Source organism: Chaetodon auriga, chromosome 17 (genome assembly GCF_051107435.1).
Source record: "Chaetodon auriga isolate fChaAug3 chromosome 17, fChaAug3.hap1, whole genome shotgun sequence".
NCBI lineage: Eukaryota > Metazoa > Chordata > Actinopteri > Chaetodontiformes > Chaetodontidae > Chaetodon > Chaetodon auriga.
The window spans coordinates 11,819,020-11,845,587 of NC_135090.1; the positions used below are offsets into that span (position 1 = coordinate 11,819,020).

The 26,568-nt window shown below is 43.1% G+C and overlaps 1 protein-coding gene across 1 annotated transcript in view; it reads right to left on the reverse strand.

Moving 5' to 3' along the window:
* The window catches only part of gabbr2 (gamma-aminobutyric acid (GABA) B receptor, 2), a 165,593-nt gene extending 146,786 nt beyond the window's left edge, over positions 1-18,807 (reverse strand). The window contains exon 1 of the mRNA XM_076754518.1: positions 17,721-18,807. Within this exon, the coding sequence (XP_076610633.1) occupies positions 17,721-18,035 (315 nt within the window). The 5' untranslated portion in view covers positions 18,036-18,807. The remainder of the gene's footprint in view (positions 1-17,720) is intronic.
* Between the last annotated feature and the right edge of the window lie 7,761 nt (positions 18,808-26,568).

Sequence of the window (26,568 nt, forward strand, 5' to 3'; positions counted from 1 at the left end):
TTCTTTTAATACACCTGAGGAAGAAGTTTCAGACATGTTGTTGTCACTATAGGTGATTGTGTACATAATGTCCATACAGCATAAACTCAATGTAGGCGATGTTTGCATCTCTCTCTCTCTCTCTCTGTGGAGAGCACGCGCACACACACACACACACACACACACACACACACACACACACAGAGAGTGTGCTACTATTCTGATTGTTGGTGGCAGATCTATCTCTCTGCGTTTTATTTTTTTCCCTTTGATAAAGCCTGGGGAAGAAGCGCCAGCTCCACCGCCATCCTGCTCACCCAGCCCCCACAACCACAGTTCGCGATGGGTGGTGTTTTCCTCGCCCGCCTGCCACTCGCCCACTACCGTGCCAAGCGCGACATGTGACAGTAGCAGCACATGGCCTCCCAGCACCCCAACCCTCGCCCCTCACCACCCCAATCCTCTGCAGGCTTGTTCTACCCCCCCCCCCCCCCAACAGTCTGAGAACACCCCACAACACACTTGTCATGTTCCTTCTCGCTTCCCAGCCAGCAACCCCAAATGACTATCTCGGAGGCATGTACGTGCACACAACCGCACATACAATACGCAGAGATGCATGAGTGCAATTCAACTCACATAATGGCTCATAGAGAGAGAGAGAGAGAGATCCAGAAATGGAGGTACATGAACATAAAGCCACGTGCATGAGAGGTGGAAGCAGAACAAACTGTTCACAGATACAGAAACACTGCGCCTCTGTCTGACTGCCATTGCACACACCTTTTCCAGCACGTCATTAGAAGGGGGGTAAACATGGTTTCAGGTTGTGTTTGCACCAGTCAGATCCAGCTGTCGTCTGGCTGTGCTTCCCTCCTCCCTCTCCCAAAATCCTCTTTTTCTCTCCACCTTGTTCACGTGGAATATTTTCCTCTCTCCTCTCCCGTTTTTCTGCTTATTGATCCACCACGTTGTTCATTTCCTCCTTTTTCTCCCCCTCTTCATGTTTGTCTTTTCGCCACAATGTCATTCTCTTATTCAGCGTCTGAATTATTCAGGCGTACTCACATTAAGAACACATCAGATCTCACTGACTACAGGGAATTTACACACAGAACAAATATGTATATCATTAACTCATCAAAAGATTCTTCGCAAGTCCACCATATTAAAAAAGATGTGCAGGGAACTTCCATCGAACAGGGGGATGATGATGCGAGGGACGAACTCTATGTGTAAATAAAACAGGATTTCCTTGGTGAGTTGAGCGGGATTTGAGCACTGAAGACATTCAGTCTCCAGTGTCTAACCAGCTGCGTTAATATTTCAATTACCCTCATGAATAAATGAATTAAGTATGCGCTAACATTGTTCTTGGTCTGCCTTTGTTGTGGAGGGAGGAAGCTGTGACATGACACTTCTGCCAAAGCTTTCCTCTTTGATATGTTCAGACTGGCGAGCTGTAGTTCCTCTGTGATTTGAGAGATATGGATGGGAATATTCTTCTCCAGATTTGCAATTCCTTTTTTTCATTGTGTATTATAAGAAAACAAATTCAGACTTCCACAAACCCACGATGAGCTCAAGAAATCCATGATGCTGACGAACGGATGATAAATTGCTGTTGTTTCAGAATCTATGATCATCAAAATATTTCTTGTATCTTATTGATTCTTTATTGCCGATATCAACATTTTAGCGCTATCAAGGGTCATACATGTGAACTCAGGCTTTTAGGGGAAACCATGACTGATCAATAGTGTTCAGTCGATAGAAAATTTGCATAGAAATCAATGGCTAACACAGCGTTCAGAAAATAGGAGCAGGGTAGATTTACAGGATTTTTACTTTATTTAAAACGTTGATGATCTTGATGAGAGTTTCTTTCAAAAGCTTCTATTGAAAAGCATCAATTTGGTGAACGATTCTAAATTTAAACATAACATCCACAGTTTCTCTGGTAGTAATATTTCTATAACAATAAAACTAGCTGATCAACACAAAATCAACAAAAATATTACTACGGGATTCCTCATTTTTTTCTTCTTCTTCTTCTTCTTCTTCTAGTATTACTACTCTTCCTCTCAGCTTCGCCTCCATAAATTGTAGCTTGCAACGCTTTTTCCATCTGTCACAGCTTATTCTGTGTAACATCAGAGACTAGAAGACCTTTCTTTTTCAGACGTCGCTGACATTTACATTTGCCCTCTATCAAAGAAAGAAGAATGGTCGTGACCCTACGGTCCCCTCGCCATCGTTGTCACACAATCTGCCTTGAGGAACAACCAAGCTAACACCGATTCCCCCGCCGATGCCACTGACAGCACGAGTGGGAGACGAGAACATGCAGACAACATAATTTAATACGGCGAGATTTTAAACATTTCAGTCCTAATGTTTTCAGAAGCATTTTTTCCTGTCATTTTGCTGCTTTGCTCATTCATGATAAGTGTCATGTCTAGGGATTAAGAACACATGCACAAAATAAATTTATTTTGTGTTTATTATTATTATGACAATGTTCATTTGGTATTTTCTATTCTTTTTTTATTTGTTCATCTTGTCAAATTGAATAAAATTTGCTATAAATAAAATAACTCAATTGCAATTAGTAATTCCTAAAATAAAAAAATAATAAAACAAGGCAGGGAACGAAGGGAAATAGCTGAATACGTTAAGGAAGGCACAGATCAGGGAAAATGGGATGCTCCACGCAACAAGGGATGGAAGGCCCAATCCTGAAATTGTGATTCCAGTGAGCTGAAGAAGTCAGCGTGAAGGCCTTCTAGAAATCAATAGAAGCTCCCCTGTGTGTGAGGACAAGTCAACAGCACAGAGCAGCAGAGTCAGGGCATACAGATAATATTTATATAGAAGGAGGCTTCCAAAAACCACCAGGGACCATGTATAATTCTGATTCATACATCTTAAAAGCACTGATGTAGTAAATATGAGGCATGTTCATTTATTCAATAAGAATGCATCCAGCAACAGGTCAGTGCCGGATTGTTTAGCATGCCATCTTTAAATATTCATGCACACATCCCCAGGATTGTGTGTCTTGTGTTTTTATAAGTTCAGAGGATTGCTCTGACACGCTAAAGCACACACTCATCCCTTCACATCCGCATACCTTTGTATGTGGAGTGTGTGGGTCCGTGATCACAGCCACGACATTACGTTCGCAGATCACGACTGTCCGTGTTGCTAGTTGTGTTTACATTAATCCCGCCAACAACAACCACAATGGACGTCTCTGGTACAATTAGCAGGTTTATCACCCTCATGAATAAATGCACAGCATGTGCACACCGGCAACTCTAATTGATGCCCCCTTTACACACAATTTACATACATTAGAAAGCACTGCATAGCCAAAGGACTCTTTACACATTTGTCAAGACCAAAAGGTGGAAGCACAATTGCACTAAAACAGCCATGTAAAAATGGCTCAAAACATACATTTTAGGCTCATTTCTGTTTTTCTTGTCTATTTCCTCCCACAGGAGAGCCTTCTGGTTTTAATGGTTATGCTAATTGCTAATGGTCCACTAGAATACTAATAAGGGTAGTAATTAGCGAAGCATGGACTGTATTTCAGTGTGGACAAGAGTTGGTTTTCCTTTTTCAAGAGCCTGTAAAATAGAAGTGAAAGCCGTGCCAGGAAGCAGACATTTAAAATTAGCATTTGAGTTGAAACTTTACGCTTTTAACTTCTGCAAAATCAAGAACTTCACAGGTGGTGGAGCTTTTGTTGGTGTCCTTTCCATCAGATCGAGAAACTGCTAGCCTAACACCATGCTGGCCAATAGACAGCTTGTTGACAATTACATCTGCACAGGCTTGTGATAGCTCTGTCTATGTGAATATAAATGTTGATATGAATACGCCCCAGGAGTAATGTCCTCCATCCATCCAGATAGCCCTTGGAATTATCTGCTATACGTGGGATAATGAAATTTCACTCACTATCCAACTGCTTTCTATTGAATTAACATGATAGGCATCGTTCCTTCTCACAGCTTGGGGTGTCATCAGTCCAACCAGCGCTCCCCCATTCATTGGACACATCAATCAAAGACGACCAAGGCAATAAAAGCTTGCGAAAGGCCAATAACCATCACAGTACGAAAAGAAGGAATGATACATGGCAAGGATGTTCTTGCTATACTATAAAATGAGGTTTCCCCCTAAACACAGGTTGTTTTAAAGACAAACTGGCCATCATTCTCTTATCGCTGCTATAGCTCAATATACTGTATACATTACTTTGGTGATTTAATTGCTTTATCTATCTTATATAGTGTGTTGAAGTGGCTTAATATGGCTGGTGACATTCATTCCCCTGGTGGTCTTTTACCTTGGAATTTCCAATATAATGAAAAGGTTTAATAAATGATGGCTAGCAGTGGAAGTGATGGCCAGTATCTTTTGGCAGCAGTGGTGAAAACCCCAAGAGTGCATTCCTCAAGCATCCCATTGTGGCCATGAAACATCACATTATGGAAAAATCAAGTGAAAATAGAATTTAAGTGATGGTCTGTAAGTGATGAAATTCAGGTGCAGTTGGATCCACACTGTCAACAAGCTGCCCATTTTTAGGAAAAGGGTGGCATCAATTGTTCTTGGATGTTTCCCAAAAAGGAAGAATTAAACAGGCATTCTGCCATCACCCTGTTTTTAGCCATGAAATCAATACCCACAGTTGGGCTACATGAACAGAGGAGCTGCTTTCTGGCAAAGACTGTCGTGCATTTGGACGGAGGCAAGAAATCAGCATGAAAGTAAGAGCATCTAATCATGTAAATAGTGTTATCCCAAGATAAGACCGTCTGAGATGAGGATTATTAGATTATACCAAATATATCCCCTCAGTCTCTATTCAACATGTCAATTATGATCCAAGATTTCCAGATTGAACGTTTTAAGAATTCTTTAGAAATCAATGCAATGGAAATGGCTGTCAGTGCGCTGTGTTTTGATGTGCAAAAGTCAGGTAAAACTTTCAAAATGTCATGTTTCAAATAGTTTCTCTTCTCTTGAGGTGAGGAGAGAAAAGCCTGGACAATGAGTCAGAACACGTTTATGTCCCAGAGTGACATTTGTCCAAGTCCCCAAAATTCAAAGTATGAGGGGTTTTTTTTCCAACTTCTGGGAGAAAAAGGAGAACACATACTTTTCATCAGAAAGTACAACAAGTCTACAACATATGATCTGATGAGGAATGACTTTCTAAATAAAGACTGCCTCCTTCAGTGTGGGATACTGCTGTGTCTTGAGATTGTAATTTATTTGTGACATGTCAAAAAAAAGTGATTGCATATCACAAATATCAGTTTGCATGCCGCAAGTTTGATGAAATGGGCCCAAGAGCCCATGCTGATGGTTCTTTAATGGCGTGGTTTCAGACTGCTGATGGTTGTGAAACCCAGGTGGCAATAAAGGAACACAGTAACACCTGTGCTTTGTGGCGGGAGCGTACAGGAGAGCTGGAGAGTACAGAGAAAGTGGAGCTCCTATCCCCAGATTAATGTTCAAATGCTATTTGCCTGCTATTCTGTTCAAACGCCAACAACTGGACAGCTTTGCTCTTTTTTTTTTTAGCTGCACCATGCAGATTTGATCAAACGTACATAGAGCATTTGGCATGAAATTAAATACATCTGTAGCGTTCAGCCTCACTACCAGAAATCTCTTTTTACCATTCTTCTACATTACTGAGCATGCAGCTCCAGCACAACACCCAATCACCTGCATTCTGTTAACCAGACAAGGTCCAATGTCAATGGAAATCAAACTTCAATGAACACTTGATTTATAGGGCCTTGCATCTCATGGGAACTGTACCTACAATGTTAGTTTTCATCACACCATTTAGCAACAAGGCTGCTCCAGCAGTTTCTTGCCTGGTCATCAGATCAGCTGCCTCTGGCTTGTTGACCAATCGACCCTGTATCAAGCCTTTTGCGACCAACCATGAGAGGTAACAGTCCTTCAGGGAAAACCATGCACTGAGTATGCATGTGTTTGTATGTACACATGTGCTGATGTGTGTGTGTGTGTGTGTGTGTGTGTGTGTGTGTGTGTGTGTGCATAGCAAGAGATTGACTAGTAAAAGGAGACAGCAGGTCAAGTCATAAGTGTACACTCTTCTCCCCATAAAGAAGGCAGTAAAAGATGCAGGTCCCCCCCAATCAGGACCCCATCCCATCTATCAGCCACAGTCTGATGCAGGCACAGTAACACCAACTGCTCTTTACAGCCACAACTGCTGCTCTGTAGCCTATAACACGGTTTGTTTACTGATATATTAACAAAGAGAAATCACTTCATTACAACATGTAGAACAGTTGAGAGGAACATTTACAGCCTTGCTACTTCTGTGTGTGATGGATTAGGGGGGTTGGGTGGATATATGGTTGTGTGTGTGTGTGTGTGTGTGTGTGTGTGTGTGTGTGTGTGTGTGTGTGTGTGTGTGTGTGTGTGTGTGTGTTTGGGGCTGTGTGGATTGGGATTTGCTTGCCGAATGGAGTTGGGACAGTTTACAAAAAAAAAGCAACACACTCCTGGGTGTTATCAGGTTTTTTTTTTTCACTGAAAAAAAAAAAAACACAATTCCACTGACAACATAAGAAAGCACAATTTAATCTGTTCTGCCATCCATTTATCCAACTATCTGTTCATGAAAACACACACTTGTGCGCGTGCACACACACACACACACACACAGACATATATACATGCACAAAAGATTAGGACTGAGCCACAGCAGATAGAGCTTGGTTGCAAATGATCTCTTATCATCATTGCACAGCCTTTTGTGATCGCATGTGGCATGATTGCCTGCTTTGGATGGGCATGACAGATGTGTATACCACCGCTACCGTGCACTGGCACTTAGAGAGTGTGGCAGGGAGTGTGTGTGTATGTGTGGAGTTTACATCTGCGATTCTACTGTCTGTTGTTATCGCTCTTGGCACACAATGGGCTTACCAACTGCTTTCCGCTAACAGCCCCCAGCAATCACGGATGGGGAAGTGGTAGCCACTACGAGCGGGCGGCAAATGGACAAAGGTCTGATGTATATCAGAGGCTGCTGGAGCAGAGAGCTGCAGCGTGCCCCATGGACGCATGCTGGGGCCCACTACCAGCAACAAATCACAATAGTTACAATTTCAGACAATCACTGTACATACAGTCAGTGTGCAGTCAGTTAAACCAGGAAAATACTGGAAAGCACGCAGAGGATTACAGTGTTTGATGACCACAAAATGTAAATGGCACACACCCCAGAAGAGGACAAGCAAAACACGAGCTGACAGTTTGTCTCCTCATAGCTGGATGAGCACAAAAAGCATGAAATATTGCTCAAGGAAGCTTTAATGTATTAAGTCCAACAGTCTATTTCTGTAAAATAATAACTGTGACGGCTGCGCTTCCGACAGGTGCTTCATGAAGGTCCTTATCGGTGTGACTGAAACTGAATAATCACTCCTTCAGTTGAGCATCTCCTCTTCGAGAAGGAAAGAGTAACAGCACTGTTCTGATGTCCCGAAAAGCAAACCTACGTGTTACACAAAAGACAAGGAAGTGGAAGTGTGTGATAATTGGAATTGCTTCGAGTGTACCCATCGTGACAGTTTGTACGAGGTAATGAAATAAAAAAAGTCTTAGTTTTGATGTAGACAGTTCAGTTTTCAACTTATTGCCTGATAGTTTAATGGCATTCTTTAATTGCTTTTTAACAGCGGGAAAGCCTCGATTACAGGGCCCACTGCTGTGCGTACCACTGGAACATTTCACCTTGCAGGCCAGCGGCTCTGCTGAGGCTGTAGGTGGAATTTCCTGCAGCATTTCTTGCATGAATGTGTGTTGTATTTGTCTAGAGCACACCTGCAGTACATTAAATCGTCAGTAGTGAGTGGAAATGAGTGTCTAAATAAGCTACATTCTAACACCATTTGAGCACAGAAAAGGATTTTGAAGAGCAGTCACCATCTGTTTTACTTTTATTGGAACAAAGAGAGCTGTGCGGTCTAAAGTAGATGAAATGAGTAAATTCTCCTCCATAATTTGACAAAACGTTAGGTAGGGCAGAGCTGCGCCCCGGTGCCTTCTGTTGAGCAGTCACAACGGGGATGCATGTTTGTTTGCATTTGGTTGGGGCTCTGTGTGTGTGTGTGTGTGTGTGTGTGTGTGTGTGTGTGTTTGTATGGGGAGTGAGTGTATGTGTGAAATTGAAAAACTACTGAAAAAAAAAATTGTACAGATGTAGGTGTACAGTATGTCATTGCAAGACAGAGACAGAACAAGAAAGGCCATTATTCTTCTGTGGCACCTGCTTGCCTCTCCATGCATCCCCCCAGCTGCGGCCATGACAACCGACCTGCCCTCTGGGAGCAAGTGTTAAGTGCCATCCACCCCTGGGAGCAGGATGCACGCATGCTACAATCGTACACATTGCATGCTGCTGCAATCATGCAAAGGCACACACACACACACACACACACACACACACACACACACACACACACACACACACACACACATAGTCACTGGCACTCAGATTCAAACTGTGTGTGTGGACACAGGAAAGCACCAGCATAAAGTCACTTCTCTTACAAGTGAGCACACTTATGCACACCCCACACACGTGTACCCACATGCACACACACACACACACACGTCCCTGTCCCTTTCCACAAAGCAGACGATGGTTGGCTTGTCTTTTTTTTTTTTTTTTTTTTTTGGGCCAAGAATTACATGAGCTTTAATGTAATTACAGGACTGACAAGGACAGACTCTCTCTGCTTATTGCTCCGTGCTGGGCCCCCTTGAGAGCAACAGACACGAGCATGCACAGAGCACTTGTCCAATCTCTAATGACAACGGCACACCCTTTCCACGATAATCCTTTCATTTCTGTCCACTCACAGGAGAGGGACAGGGAGGCAGAGAGGTGAATGTGGTGTCTGTGTGTGTGTGTGAGGGGGCGGAGGAGTGATGAGCAGTGAAAGGAGCAGACAGTGATGGAGTGAGTGCGGACGGGAAAATTTTAAGGATTATGGTGTAATGATGGCTGACAAAGGCGATACCGAGTAGAAAACAAGTCGTCCTTTGAAAAGGTCATCTGCTGTAGCAGGGATGTGGTCAGAATCTGCTTTCTTTAAAGGTGAAAGGTCACACAACATTAGAAGAAGAGCAATATTCAACATTTGAAACCCAACTCACGCGTACAACCTCTCACTCTCTCACAGATACGGAGCTTTTTAGTTATGGAAATTCTCCAGACATGCAACAGCAGGGCACCTCTCTTGGGGTTAGCAACCACAAGCACACAAACACAGATTCTCCTGGACTTTGTCTGCAGAGAAGTGAGTCCAGCAACAACATCATGAATCTCATTCGGAAACGATTTACCGACCAGAACAAAAATACTTAAAGAATTCTCATGCTCATGCCACATTAGGGAGTTAGAAAGAGTGATTTCTCAGTGGTTTGCAGGGAAACAAGCTATAGCAGCGGATAAACATTCACTGTGTTAATTGTCTGTGCAAATGGCTTGGCTGGGGATCAATGGCAGCTTTATAGATGCACCAGCAGTAGCAGCCAGACGGACAGACTTAGTGTTGCACTCAACATGGCAGCAGCCATCTTGTCAGTATTTTCAGCAGCACTGAATAAAGATGGGAGATCTTCGTGCTCATCCCAGCTCTTGTCTGTCGCTACTTTAACGTGGCATTCTCAGTGTTTTTTGCTCTAGTTTATCTGCCTCATATTCCATCTCTCCACTCTGCACCGTCCCCTATCTCGTCCTCCTAAAGTCCTCATTCTCTGCCTCCCCCACCTCTTCATCCATCCTCCCCGACCCGTTTCTGTCTCCTGGGTGATTTCCCAGTGGGTGTCTGTCCCTCAGCACCACAGTACAGCCATGTGAATCAGAGAGTAACTGTTTGTTTAATGTTAATGGCAGCCAGATGCCCGTTTGGAGTCATTGTGCATCTCGATGACAGTAGAGTCTTAGAGAAAAGAAAGAAAAAGATGAGGAGGGGGCATGCCAACAGATGTCTCATCATAGCATCTGCTGGGAAAACACAATAGGACGACGAAACGAAAGGAAGATTAAAATTTGACAATGACAAATTCATTTGAAACCTAATTGATTATCACAAACCGAATTCATTAAAGCTTTTACTACACGACCGTGTCGTCTGGTTGTAATTAAGATGCAATGATTTCAGGGCAAACATATGCAGGGTTTTTTGTACTATATTAATCTTTTCAGGTGAGGCACAATGCTAGAATGTACTGAAGTATTGTGGCATACTTTAATTAGTTTTGTTTTATTTTTTTCAGTTTTCTGCTAGTTTGTCATTCATTTAACACCACCTAAGTGATTGTCTTGACCATAGCACAGTCCACTGACCACACCACAAATGAGTCTGGGCTGACAATAGGGCACTTGACAGTATATTATTGTCTTCAATGAGCCTACAAAGAGCTAAATTAGATTCCAGCCTGTTGCATTGAGGCCGATTTACCAATGAAGAAAAAGCACATCGACAGACAGATAGTAAAAAAGATGTGCAGTAATGACAGTGAGACCCTTAGCCACAGCATTCTGCTGTGTTGAATTTCAGCAAGAGGCCCCAGTGATTTTTTGACAATATCAGTGTGGGGTGACTGGGTCCATCTTGAAGAATCACATTCACCAGCCACTGAAATATTCACATACTAAGTACCTCCGCCCACACATCCAGGGTACAGACTATTTCACATGCCTCCCCATCCTCCAGCAGCACCCAAGCACAAACGCACATTTGGACTGCTTTGCAAGTAAGCAACGGCACTTGCTTAAGGTGCTTTAGAAATTGAATTCAGCTGCTGCCTCTCTCATGCAATTAGCCCTTGACTTGGTCTGCACATCGGGCCCTGCAGGGTGACTGCACAGACGAGAGATAATACCAAACAGTCTCTCTTGCTCCATCAAATTAGCAACATACATGAGATTCTGTAAAACATACTATAATCTACTCCAGGAAAATGCAAGGTGCAGGAAGCTAAAAGGCTAATTTGTTTTTCTGCCACTTGAACTCGTCTATTGAATTTTAGTTGATGGAACACCAATATTATATCTAATAAAGCATTGTGTTAATACCACATTAGCAAAAAGATGTTGCCCTGTGGTCAGTGTGGAGTAATGTACCAGAGAAAAGCTTACTTATTTCTCTATTCAAGCTTCAGGACAAACCCCAGGGATAAACAGGAAAGAGTGGCTACGAGGTCAGGCCTATTGTGGTTAAAGCATGGAGTGGAGGGGAGAGGGAAACAAGGAGCTACTCGTATTGAATCCGGCACTGGTGAGAAATCCCAGGAGGTCTAACGTGTCTCATTTTATTAAAAAAAAGAATAATAAATTACAAGAAAATAACAGCTTGGGTGATTTCTACCATTATGTTGCTTTTGATGCAAACTTTGCATCTCCAATTTACAACTTCTCAATCTGAACATTAGATTTATTTTTAATTCATTGATCAAATCAAATTAAGCAAACAACCACAAGCGACGAAGGCGAGAGTCGCAGAGCACAAGAAAAGATATGAAGAATGAGAGTGTTTAAGGAAATACAAAATCAAAATTCATAGCACAAAGAGAAACAGATTTCTTTGCAATGTTGCACTGGTTTTGAATGATTGATGAAAATTGTGTTAAGGGAGGTTGGGTTTTTGACTTTTTTTTTTTTGACTATTGGATGAAGGCGCTGATGTTGTACAAAGCAATCTGATGAGGCTGTGAGTCCATTTTTATTGGAACTGAACAACACTTCATGTCTAATGGCTCAACTGACCACAATGTCCTGACCTCAGGCAGTGCTGCAGGGGTACAAATTGAAAACAGCCAGGACCATATGTGGGAGTGTACGCCCTCTGTGTGTGTGTGTGTGTGTGTGTGCGTGCGTGCGTGCGTGCGTGCGTGCGTGCGTGCGCAGTGGTGTGAGTGTATGAAAACATACAGCATGTGTATGAGCACGCTTCCATGCATTTATATGCTGTATTATGTGTGTGCTTGTGTGTCACAGTATCTGTTGTAAAGCCAGCTTCAGGGCATGTAAGAGCCTCTTTTATCAGCAAAGTTCACGTTTATGGTTGTCTTGCTCGAGCCCTCAAGGCCACTGGCAGCATGACTCAGACAAAGGTCAGCAATTAGTGCTCAAATTTAGTAACTCCATTAAATGGCGACCCTTGTTTCTCTAATTTTGCGTGAATCACAGAAGAAGAAAAATCAAAGTTCTATAAAAACAACACTCTCATGAACGTGGAAAATGACACCATTGACACGACAACATAAGATCTTGGGAGCCCTTAACTGATCCAACGTGCATACCTCATTGCATGCAGTAATTGCTTTTTTTCCACATAGCCATTAAACTATGTAGCCTCAGAGGAAAAACGTAAATGGCATTACATTATGATCCAATAAGAATTAAGAGGATGGCCATTTCCTCTTCCTGCACAGAAGATGATATAATCCTATTTCGGGATCTCCATCTCATAGCCCTACACGTCTCTTTCTCTCTCGCCTCGCCCTCGATCCTCCCCTGAGATCCTGTTCGTTCTATGAGAAGGGCTGCTGCACATTGATCCCCACTATCTGTGTCGGGTCAGTGGATACAGCCGCACTCAGCACTTTCTGTATGCCTCGAGAGTACCCAGGCTGTCACAGACTGCTTTTCCCTACTATGCCTGAATATTCACCCTCTCCTAGGAACAGTGACAAGCAATCTTTGTTGACCCTGACGGGTCACCGCCTGGACGCTGAATAGTTGTCAGATATTTGGATAATATGTGGTGTGTAATATGAGACCCTGACATATAAGACATCCAAAGGCACTGCTTCATTTGGCCCGTGTCAGATGGTTTTACACAAAAGCTCAAAGGTGGGTTACAGTGTAAAAGACACTTTCTGAATAAATATATAAAGGACTTGCACTATGAACAAATTCTCCTCAATGCTAAAAAACCCTGAACCAGCTCACTTTGACTTAAGACCGATGCTTAGCAGCACCCCGACCTCCATTATGCTAAAACCATTTTGCCACAAACCTTAACTTCTTCTGACAAAATGACAGAATGCCTTTTAAGTGCTCAGGGGGGTGTTCTTCCTCCTGTGAACAAGTGCACTGTACGGCAGTTTCAGGCTTGCCAACATGTGCACAAATGTGACATGTTGCATCTAGCCCTCAGAGGAGAACAGGAGAAGCAGTTCATATCTGTGTGCAATATCTCTGAACAAAGGTCACTGCTAACATAGTCTCGAGAGGCCCATAATATTGCATGGATGGACAGTCATACACTATAAATACCCATCTGCATACTGTAATCTGGTGCACTGAACATGGGCAAGATCACCATCTCCAACTGCAGACTCTGTGTCTTTGTGGTTGTATTGATTTGCCTTTAAAAAATACATGTGTTCACTCTTCTCTGACCGCTAGAAACACAATAACAAGGGAGCATGTTCCCTCGAACAAATTTGATTTCTTTCAAAAAGTGTGGGCTGATCTTCTAAAAGCGATCACAGCAAAGAAGATTCAAAGAGTTGATATCAGATTTCTTGTCGCCTTAGATGAGACTATTCACCTCTCATCGCCACAAGTAACAATTCCCATGTCACAACTGACAACAAAAAGGTGCTGGACCACTGCACATGCATGGTGGTAAGAGCTGTCATTTTGCATTCGATACTCAAACAACTGTCCCAACGTAGGAAAACGACTGTGCTGAATTCCAAACCCACAGTGTATACAGTAAGTGACCGTGTCTTCCAGCTTGGTTAAAGCCAAGCAGGTTTATTGCCTGCAGGAATATCAGTGTTTCATGGTAATCACTTAGACTGTGGCTGCATGCCACACTGTCATAATGAACGTCAAATATTTTCACATTTCTCATAATCACATAATACCTCTCTAATGTTGAGTTTGTCAGATCAGACTGATGCATTTAAAATGTACAAGATTTTCTTCCCAGATGGTCTGAGGACCACCAACTGCAGTCTCACAAAGGCCTGTGGGAAACACTGAACATTCCCACAACAACAAATGTGAAGTCATCTGTTAGCTTGTTACTCGAGAGAGGCGACTGACGCACTGCTAATCAATGCTAACACATCAATAATTCAACGTATTTTTCGATGAGGGCTTTGAGGCTTTGCTTTTAAATTAATTTGAACAAATTATGTGTTAGTTCTCATTAGCTCGGACTTGATTATCCTGAAACATTGACAGCCTTAATATGTGAAATTCATTCCCTTCCCTGTTTCACAAATGTACCTCCACAGAGTCTGACTAATACTGTGCTACACTAACAGTACATGGGAAAAGCAAACCATTATGGAGTGATGATTATTCATAAATTCATTCGCTTTCACTGATATCCTAGTTCACATGTTTTCACACAAAGGCAAAAACAACTGTTAAAATATTTCATCTGTATTGTCCATACCCGGCACACCACATCAATGAATGCAAAACTGCCACTGTTCGAAATACATTGTTAACTATTCTCCTAAAAAGTGATCTTTCCCTGAGAGGCTCCTCTCAAGGGCCTGTCACACATCCCATAAGCCGTTGAACTAGCGTAGCTTAGCCTAGAACGTTCTCACTGCCCAAAGTCTCCCTTCCATCCGCTTCCAGTGCTTCCTGTCCTCTCCAAAGCTTTGATCAGCTAAGCCTGCAGAGTTACAGTATCAGTCCTCGGTTACACTAAAACCCACACTCACACATCTAGAGCTGCCGTGGAGGCTCCAACTCCTGCTCCAGCACTAAGCCTCCCAGTTGATATAATCCATCCTGCTTCTTTTGTACCTGCAATGCTGTGGTTTTAAAGCAAAGTGTGTAGTGTATTCTCATCTGCAACTGTCTCAGCCTGCTACAGTGCCTGTATTATGGAAGCATCTTAGCAGTCTAGCTTTGGCCTGATCAAACCAGTTCCACACCAGCCTGCCTGTTCAGACCTCGTCTCCAGGCATTCCATGTCAGGACATCTGCTCTACTTCAACTAACTGCTTCTGCAATCCTCCAATAGCCAACTACCTCTGGCAGCACAGTCTCAGCTCTCAGCATTTTACTGCGGGACAGCCCCCCCCCCAGTGCCTCTCCATCCCCATCATCAGCACCACCACCAACCAGCTCCACACCACCAGGGGATGGACTGGGCCTGCCCTGTCAACCCATGGCTCCACCGAAAGGGGATAAAGGGATAAAGAGCCTCTGCTCAGGGACTGATTACTTACATCTGCCAGGCTAAATCCCAGTGCTCACACATACGCACACACATGTACAAACACCACACTGGCGCACACTTGGCCTGCTGCTCGTTGCAGCAAGCGCACTGATGCATGTATTGTTTTCTGACATAAGCATGTGGTATGTGAGGAAGCTGTGCGAATGTGTGCATGTGTTCAGGACTTTTTATTCGTGAGGAAAAGATTATAGGTCAATAAATGTATAATGAACACATGTATGGTAAATTGTTTAAAGCACAGCCATCACAACTTCATATTATTGCTACTATAAACATGTCAGAGGCTCCAAAAACAATATAGTCAACACTACAGCAATAGCCTCGTCTTGGGCAAAGGTCTTATCCACCTGTAAGTGCTGAGACACACTTCAGCCCGCTTCATCTGATATGAACAAACAATAATAGTTTCTCATATCTTAAGATGTTATTGAAATCATGTTTCTCCCACTAAAGTCTCAGACTGTTTCCTTATTATTCCAGTTAAATATATAATCACAATATTCTGTTGCAGTAATGTTTTGCCCTTTGCACTTCACACTGCTCTCTGTTGTCCCCTGTTGACTTTAACCATGCAGCCTGTGCTAGATGATTTTCAACAGCTTGTAAATATACTCTGAGTTGTTGGCAGGGTGTTTTTTTTTCTTAGTTATTAAAGTCAGAGCTAACAGGTTAGCACTGGGCAATGTTCTTCATGAGTACAATCCATCCAGTACAGTTAGGACTATATGTCTGAGTTCTGCCACAAAAAGAACAAAAAAGGATGAGTGTTGAATATATAATACATATAGCAAAGATCTGTGCACTGAGCAAAACCAAGTGTTTGCTATTGAGGGAAAAACAGAGGTTTTAAGTGCAGGCGTGGAATATTTTTTTAACATTTCCCAAAACATGATCAGAGCCTGGACTTTCAGCTGGCCTGTATACAAAACAAATGTCAAATACCGCGGGATTGGCAGTGCCACAGTGCAACAGAGTTTAGCCTTTGACCACAAAGTCATCAAATAACACGGTTCTCATGAGGTCCCATTGATTGCCAGTATTAGAAAGCTGGCATCACTATCAGACATTCCCAGTGAGCGGATGTCAGGCTGGCCCACTGACCTCTTGCTTCCAGCTCATCTTTCTCTCGCAGGGAATAGATGGGGAAAAATCATAACTCTCATAAGAGCACATTAATCCCATGGTCTGAGTGCATGCCGCCAGTGAGGGCTTACCTCTGTCAACAGAGATGTGTGTGCTCTTTCACACTGACACACCTGTGCATATACAGTGAGTGCCAGGCAGGGAAACCAAAAGAACTAGGCTACTGCAATGTGAGCCACAACCGCAAAAGTTACCATGAAATGTGTTTTTATAAGGCAAATTTGGATCAACCTAAATCATATTCAAACCAAGTTTTTTTTATTTATGCATCAATGTCATCTTATGCATTAGATGTGTCTTGTTGAATTGTCAAACAGACCTGTCAAACTATCAACATCCTTACATGTTGGCATGGAAACTGTGAGATGCAGCAGCTTTAAATTGCACCGTGTCCTCTGAAGCACGTAAATCACTAAAAGCACAAAAAGACACTATAAATACTGTTGACTGAACTCATTCAAGTGTCGACAAATTATGGAGACCACGCCTCCATTGTCAAAGCCTGCAAAGACTTAACGATGACTTAACTTCAAGAGGACTTCCACTGGGCTGGTGTATTGTTGATGTTATTGTTATCAAGTAAACAGATGTTAGTTTGGAGTTTGGACGACACGAGATGCAGCTCCTCTCAGGGGTGCAAGGAGTCAGAAGAAATCGTACATCCAGTTACCGCCATCTTCAGGAACGATGAGAAGCAGCCCTCGAATCGCTGACAGATCCTAATTCGTGACTAAAAATCGTTATAGCGCAAAGCCAGTTTAAGTCTGACATATATTTATTATAAAGTAGCGATATAAAAAAGATCGTTTTAATTAAATGAAATTGTGAGGCCGATGAATGACATTTGTGTCGCCGGACATTGTCATTCTGTTTCATCCTGTGATTGTGGTAACCATTAAAACGTCCAGCATGGGGAGAGCAAGAGAACGTGCCTTTGGAGTACCCGGGTAATGCAGTGCCTTATGATGCCAGGTTACACATTAACGCACCATCAACGACAGGGGCGAAGATGGGAAATACCGTGTTGGTATTTGGGGTTGGGGGGGTGATAGTCATTGACTTTTGCGCAACGAAAACACGCTCACCAACAGCAGCGAGGCTGCACATAGCAAACAGAAGACAGCGTTTCCCCTCGGACGCACAACGTGTGGAGCGCTGCGGGGCAATGCGCGCGGCACAGACGTGCGTGCGCGCGCATACACATACACACAGACACACAAGCAATATACAGCACTTTTAAACACGCACGAGACACCCATCAGCAGTTCAGTGAAGGGATTTATTCTGCGTGTTTACCTCGGTGTCGTAGATTTTGGTAATGAGTGAGAACGAGTACTTCCTGGACTCCCGTATGTGCTGGATGGCCAGCTGGACCGCCGGCTCGATCCCCTGGCTGATGCTGCTCATCAGGGCCGACTCGTTCATGGGCATAAGAACCATGATGGGCAAGTTTTCGCCGTCCCTGGCGAACCAGCTGTTGTCCTGTCCGTGTTTGGTGCGGTCGTTGCAGACCTTGGCCAGGGCAGGGTGAAATAGCAAAACAGAGAGGAGCAGGCATCCCGTCGGGAGGAACATCTCCCAGCCGCTGCAGTCCCTCCGGGCTGGAGCCATGCGACCGTGCAGGGTGACCAAATGAGATCCCACCGTACCCTCACTGTTTGGGCATTGCAAAATTCGGGCTCGTCCGGGATGCTCAGACGCCCGCCAGTCAAGGAAATCGTATTTCAAAACAGAGCAGACACGAAAGCCGCAGCAGCCCCTGCAGTGGGCAAACTGGTCGTATGGATGATGACTGCAAACTGAGGAAAATATTTCTACTGTATAACAGTGCCTCTGTGAGAATATTCCAAGGGCGCAGAGATTCGCGTTGCAGATGGAGAGCTATTGCCTGTCGGTGTCCGTCATCCAAACGATCTCCTGTCAAAACAGCCCTCAAATTCAACCCCCCCTTTTCACCTTTAATATGATTCGACCACTTATCTTAGAAGCACAAGAATGTCCTGAAGGAGGATGCCCCGAAAACGAGGAGAAGACCCTCGCAAGTGCAGAGAAAAATCAATCACTTTCGTTGACAGTTGTTGCGGATACAAAAATTATCTCCGAAGTAAATTCCCAGCCAAGAGATGGCAACTGTGGGCATCCCAGCCAAACGCAACACCGAGTCTGGAAAACCACGGGACAGCGAGTGCGATACGGAAAGCAGACTAAGAACAAATATTGCTGATGGTGAAAGCTTGACCGCGGAGGTCCGATGGGGAGATGTGGAGAGAGTCTGCCTTGACAGCCTGTGGGACCGGGATGCTCATCTCTCCGACGGTGCGTCAGAGAAGCGCTGAAACCGTTGCTGCTGCTCACCGTGCGCGCAAGAGGGAGCACTGAATGTGGAGGAGGAGAGGAAACGAGGGGGGAGGAGGAGGAGGAGAGGGAAACGAGAGCCTGGTGGAAAGGCTGCATAGGCTTTATGCAGGGCAGACTCATCAGCGGCTTGACAGCCAAGGGTGATTTACTGGACTTTTATGTTACAAACGAGGCAGACGACGTTTCAGACAAGCACGGAGCACGCTAGTTAAAATATATAGGGCTGTATACACGTGTATTGCTCTGTTAACTTGCGTGTCATACAACACATCAAATCCCATCAAACAGCCTTCTTACAGCTATATTTTTAGTGACTCGTTATAAATGCTTATTCTAACGGATGGTGAGGTTCTATCTGGGCTTTGATTCCCTGCGTAGCCGCACCTGCCGACGTGTCCTTGAGCAAAATACATAGCAGGCTGTGCGCCAAGGCGAGGATGAAAAGAGAATTTCCGCTTTACGATCAATAAAGAATATATTAATAAATACATGCACGATACAATAAACAGTGCGACCTGTTTGAGGGGCTCCCAGGAAAACCTAATCCAGGCATTGGGACTGAGAATGTATACAAATGACTCTTATGATTATTGGTAAAACTTTCTCCACTGTAAAATCCTAAAATGCTCGGGAGACACTGGAGAGAGACGAAATCAGTAGAATTTCAGCACCACGGATAGCGCCTTGTCCATGCAGGGAGGCCTGTGCGCTGTCCGTGGTGCTGTACTGTGCTCGGCAGCCGGCGCTCTGCAGCAGCGCAGATCAACTTGTTCTCTGCCCCTGTTGACATGTGTGCATTAGCCCATTACCTGTACTTCCCCAGAGGCAGGGTCCACACATTTTGTATTCATGTCTGTGAGTACGAGGATTACATTCTCCTGCGGCCCCCGAGGTAAAAAGAAGAAAAAAAAAAAAGGTAGTTATTTAGTTATTGCAACAGTTTGCAACACAATTCGTGGTATTGTTAAACAGGCGTGGGAAGTGAACAGAATAGGCTGCCAGGGGGTAACTCTGCTCCACATGTGGGAAAAATATGAGAGCCGTTCAAGTCATCAGCTGCATCTGTATTTCAAAACAGAGGCTTATACAGTTTGACCCGAACAGTTACATCATGTGCAAAATTACAATCAGCGTCAAGGGGGTTCTTTTTAAAAGGGCCTGAATGAGAGCACAAAAAGTGTTTTTCCAGTTCAGGAGAGGATGCAACAACTTCCCCTAAAGTTGTGAGACATTCCAGTCCAAAGTGCAAGACAGGTGACAGGATGCAGGTTTTCGTTTTCAAAAATGATGGTGACAACTGTAAGAATTTTGAATACTATTAAAGAATATCCTGTTGGCATTTCACCCTGAAGGACAGGCTTGCTATCAGAAAATAGCCATTATGAAATAGCTTTTGCATAGCAGATACTCCTAATCAGAATATGATTTCCGGATCTGTGAAATCAGAAATACCTGGTTCCTAATTTATGTGACGTGAATAACTGGCTGACAAAAGCAGACAAGGAAGGTCTGCCGTGTTTGGCAAGCATGGAAGTACAGTAAGCAAAATGCTGAAACAAAAAAGAAGTGAATCAAATCAAAAATAAACTCTACTTTGCTTCTCTACTCAGTAGTCATCCTTCTTTTCCATTCAGAGTGGTCCAGATGAAGAAGTAGGTCAAGTTGTCATCCCATCTGTTTGTTTCACATAAGACAACATCCTTCCCTGCTCAAAACATTCCTCCAACGCCCAGACAGCAGAGAATATCTCATAGAGTACAAATGGTGCAGAGTAGAACACACCGTCACTCAGCGAATGAAACTCTGTCAATGCAAGGTGAGGAAATTATAATTGCCAATGAAAACCTCTGAAAATGCTGCTTAATTAGCTCATAGTATGCCCTGTATCATAACAGTACAGACACTTACAGGTACAATCAATCAACGCCTCGAAATTGAAACCATTTTTTTTTTCTAGTGTAGAAATGCTACGTGTCCAGCTAATGACTGTCGCAGATGCCCAAATGAAAATGTCCATTTCATTTCAGATTATGAATCATTCATTAAGCTTTCAATCATGGCTCTGCAATCTGCCCGTCCTCACTAAACGAGATGTCAAGCCAATATATCACCACTAATTGGAACATCCTTGTGTGGTATGAAGGGCACACAGTGAAAATAATTATGCAGATGTTGGTACTTGAGCAATCAGAGATGAAATTTTATATCATGATTGTAGATTCAGTGACCATGTTCAGCGGTGTAGCAACTTAGACAGCAGCTTTCAGGTAGCGTGTTTATTTGATTGTCTCCAGTTCTTTTGCTTTACCTCCTGATGGTCTTGGAAATCAAATCAAGCAAACTGAAGACTGATCAAGTTTTAAGCAACTGTACTGCCAAACACCTGACGCTGGATGCTGAAGAGACTCACAGATGCAGCATAATCTACACACACATGCACACCCAGAGCTCGCTGACATGTCCCCATTTAATAGAGATTAATGGGGTGGCCTGAGGACATCCCTCACCAAAACTCTGACAATGCACCACAAGATGCTCTATGAATTTTAAATGCACGGCATTCAGAACAGGATAAATGAAAAACGATATTTCCGGTGCTCTCATATTTCATAGCTCAGATGGTTGTTCTCGCCGATGGAACATCCATGTACATCTTTTGTGGCTTGTTTACAAAACGAGCAGGTAAGCGAACAGTCTGATGGATAATTAATCAACATCATGTTAATGGAAACTCACTCTGTGACTGTATTTTTTTTTTTTTTTCTTATACCTGCATTTGATCGCACCACTCTGCCGTTTTGATTAATATTTCTGGAGTGTGTGTGTGGAAGAGAGATGGAAAGGTTAGACCATTAATCCATCCATCCCATCACTAATTCATTATTTAGCTGCAATGGGACGTCATTTTGAGTTCTGTTTATATCTATAAGTCATCGGGGCTTGGTTTGATTTGGTACCGCATTCCACACCCCTGAGCATAAAAACTGTTGCTTTGACCTTCTTAGCACACAGACACATAGTTAATATGAAATGTGCAATACCTTAGTTCAGAGTTATCTCACACATGACTGATGTTAAAACTCCAACCCAAGGACATCAGACTCTATCTTGAAATAGCGCAGACAAGTAACTCCACTGTACAGCAGGGAACATTTTATTATGAATCTCTGAGATGCTTCTTTCCCTTGTTCTCGACACGCTTGCCCTGCCAGTTACAGTGGCAGATATTTGAATAATTGGTTTCAGAATCTAGAGTCACAGTCCTGCGAATTCCATGCATACCAACAAGTTGAGGAGCGATTCTTCAACAGGGCGTGTTCCATGCATGGCGGTGGCGAATGCATGTTTTATGAGCTTGGAAAACATGAAAACACTGCAGACTGTCAACTAGGAAATTTCCCCTTGTGATAAGGGAGAGGGATGACTCGGTTGGCCTTTGGTGGGGTGCTTGACACTGAATCTTCCTAATGAGAATTTTTTAAGTTGTGACAAGTTTGTGCAAATCCTTTAATGAGATCTGCTGTGTGACACAGACCATGGACAAAACTGGGCAGAAGTTTGCTAGTCAAACTTGTCTAAACTGTTCTGCAGCATCAGTGGGATATTGTGCTTCAATGTTTATCTCATTTGGATCTTTTATTTGACTGCAACTGGAGGTCATAGCAATGCTTTAAGAAGGGTTTTTTTAACAACTAAATATTACACATTTTCAGACTCATGGCATGCAGACTTTTTAACAGCTAAAAGAACATATTCACTAAAAAGGAACTCACCTTGAAATGTCCAAGAAGATGGGAAAGATCCTCACACCTCGATCAATCCGCCCTTCACTGGCTATCTACAAATAGAAGACCAACTGAATTTAACCACTCAACACATCACAGTGATTAGATCACGACACACAACTGGAAAAACAGACACACACAGCCTTCTTAAGGCTCCAGAGGATGTTGGGACGAAAAGGAAACAGGCCAACGAGTAGAGAGTGAGAAGAATGATGGCACAATTTTTGCAATAGTGAACAAATTCATATTTTTGTCTAACAGTACAAGAATCCCACCTCATTAATTATTATGTTCTACTTCATTTTTGAGGAGGTTATAAGTTAGTCTTCTTTAAAAAGTTAAGGCAGTGACAGGTCGTTTTAAGACAGCTCACACCCACACAGGTGTGTCGAGCTACTGACTGATTAGACTTGTGCTAAAGTTGTGTGAGGGTTACCAAAAGCAACAAGCTTATTAATCATGCCCATAAAGTCCTTTTACAAACGTACGTTACATTCAAGCCCTTGTCAAACGACTTCACACAACTGCTGACTGAGTATCACTGTCAGGTAAATATCTCTGTATATTACAGGTTTGGCCAGCTTGATAACATTAATTAAAGGTTCATACAAATGCTTGGCTAAAACTGTAAAGGAACAGGTAACATAATATTAACCACAAAACATGCTGAGTTAGTTATTAAACCAAACAGGTACAGCTACACTACCTTATTCCTTATGTTGCTAATATAGTTAGCTCTATGTAGCTAATCAGCTAACGTTAAGCTGTCAACCATAAATCCAAGCAAAACTTACCACCTCTCTTTATAAGACTTCTCCAGACTTGTTAAAGTTTCTCCATCCAGCTGGAATGAAAATCAGTCCGTGGGCTGAACAATAAATAATATCTTGACCACATAAATAAAGTTGCTTTTGTTCTCCTTGACAAACATGGTAACCGGAAGTGATTATCACGTTGTAGCAGCACAGTGGGATGCGCCGTTGTGTCGTTACTCACTCGCTTTGCTAGCTAACAGGAGGCAGCATAGGAGCTAATCGCTAGCATCTATTTGTTAGCATGCCACAGCTTACAACAAGTTGAATGCAGCAACCTGAAGACACTGCTGCACCAATCATTACTGACGTGTTCAAATTTGACAGGTTTTTCACATGACAATCAGCTTCATTCAGCTCTATATTAATGTGAAATGCTTTCGTTTTTTATATGTTATGATTTTTACACATACTGTATGACAGTGCACTGCATCAGGAGGTGTCACTTCAGGCTTTTGTTTGGTTTAAGAAACAGAGTCACAACTTGGGAAACAAGTGACATTTTCTTTAATGTTCCGGAAATATATAGCTATTATACATTCAGGCCAGATAAAAGAGTCTTTGAGGAATCTGGAAAGGTCTTCAAAAACAGCAGTAAGTGTTGTCTATGACCTACAGGGGTTTTCAGAGTGTGGCTGCTGTTTATCTTTAGGAAAAACAGATGCTCGGCCCTGTGACTTGAATGTAATCATCACTGCAAACGCGTCACATGCAGAAACATGAAAGGCACGAACTGTGGCTGGTTTGCTGACAGAGAATCATCAACCATAGCACATAAAATGAGCTATCTGGACTGACAGCACCACAGCAGGGCGTACCCAGGAATCCCGGGGCCCACTGTTGTGCCAGAATGGATGGAAAACGCTCCCTGCATGTTTCTGATTTAAAGGATGTCCTCTGCTGTGCACCCTAGAGAGATAATCTTGAATGGGCATGCTACATTTGTCCTGGTCAGAAGAGGTTATCATAGCCTTTCTTTATTCCATTCTGAAATTAAATCAAGAATATGAGAAGAGACTGTGTAAAGTAGGCCACTGCCTTCAGAAGCGCTTCAGCTGCGGCTGTGCTGTGGGAGGACACTATTTTGATTACTGTCAAGTCTTAGTAATAGCAAGAACTATGTCTTACATAATCACACTTACAATGAATGTTTCCAACGTCATCCACAGCATAGCTGCTCTGTGGCAAGGCAGATCATTTTAGCAGTAATTCCACATGCCTGCAGGTTGAATATAACAGGATTAAAACAGAATAAGGTTCAGAAGAAAATATATCGATAGACGTAGATAAATATTTTCCACAAAATATTTAGCGTGGTGTCGTGGTGTACAAATGATTTGCAAGAAATATTTAAGTACAGTATGTCCTACATGCATGTGTGATCCATGCAAGGATTTGTGTCTTGAGATGAAAGAGAAGTATTTCCTCTCTGACATGGAGCACAGGCAGAAGATAGATGCCACAAACTGGCATCCTTTTGATCTGCGCATGTTAAAATTCCTCATACACCAGAAAGAACTGCTGTGTCTGAATCATACTCACTGTGTACTTGATCCCACCTACTATAACAGCATGTGTGAAAAATATCAACACACCACAGTTTAAGTGGGATTAATAATACTGAAAGTCAGCCACTGTCTGCTGTCATGTTATTGTTTTATCAGACTGATTGATCACTCTTGACGTGCATAATTATATGCATGCATAATCTGACATGGGGAAATCTGGAATCTATGAATTACATACACACTTCAGAGATGGTCTTTGAAAACATTTTTGGATTTAAGACAATGCAGCTGTAGAATCTGGGCTAGTTGCAGTTTTTAGACTTGCTGAGAGGTAGAGACAGAAGACGGAACAAGTCTCTGGAATAATGTGTAACCTCAGGTTTAGAGAGGTTCACTCTAAAGTCAGAAGTGACAATATGTCAATGTGTCGTCTCTGTTTTAGTGGTCGGATGTCAGATCGTCAGCTCGATAATTAGGGCCCGGGGTGGCGAGAGAGCAGGGTAAACGAGCTAGTAGGAAAGCTGGAGTCACGCTATCACACATTAGCCCCAAACTATTAATAAAAACTGTCACTCCAATTAGTGAGTATGAAGAGATACATACACACAAAAGCAAGCACAAGTGACTTACACAGACAATCGTTCTCATAGGCGCCCACGCACACACACACACACACACACACACACACACACACACACACACACACACACACACACACACACGCATACACACACACACTGGGCCAGAGCTCTCAGATGCAGACTCTCACACTCATCACATGCATGGCCATTCTTCCGTGCCCAAAATCTTGTCCAAACTGTCACTCAAAGTGATAATACAGGCACTTTCAGGAGAGTGTAAGGAAGGCAGAGAGAAGGGCAGACAGAGCAAAGAGTTCAAAGGGGGAATTGAGGGGAAATTAGATAGAGCGATGAGGAATAAGCTGCACACAGAAAAGAAAGAGGCGCTGAAAAAGAATCTCCAGGCATTTCTCTGGATCAAGTTAATGACAGACGTTTGATGCATGTGCACGTGCCGCCCCACAGCGCACGTGCCCAGAGATGGAAGGGGTGGACGGCAGCTTTCCAAGACCTCCCACCTCAGCTCACCCCAGCAGCATTAATTATACACAACCCTTTTCCATGCACCAAGACAAAGAAGTGCTCACTGTGAAGAGGTTCAAAGCCATTGGATGATTTATACATATGTGAGCAGGTTGGTGTGGCCCTCCGTGATAAAGATGGCTCCACGGGTCGAGCAAGGAGCACTTGGTGATATAGTTTCTATTTCTCTACACCGGTGATTCTACTAATGGACACAGGAGATGCCAGCCTCTCTGAGCTTCGTGTGTATTGATCAGCGTTTGCTTGTGGAATGCTGACATCCTAATGGCTCAGCAATGTGAACTGTGGAGTGCAGTGTCAAGTCCATGTGCACTTGTGCAGAAATACAGCTCAGTCTCAGTATTCTTGTCTGTTTTTTTCTTTTTTTTTTTAAATCCAAGACAGCCCCTATGATCTGAACAGGCACAGATTTTCCTCAAAGCACTCATATCTGGGTTACCATCATGAAGCCAAACCTATGAATTGTTCCTAGACATCGGGTTGGAGGCTTTTCAGGAGTATTTGTTTTTTTAGCAGTGTTAGTTGCTCAGTAGCACAAAATGATAGATTTTTCTGTG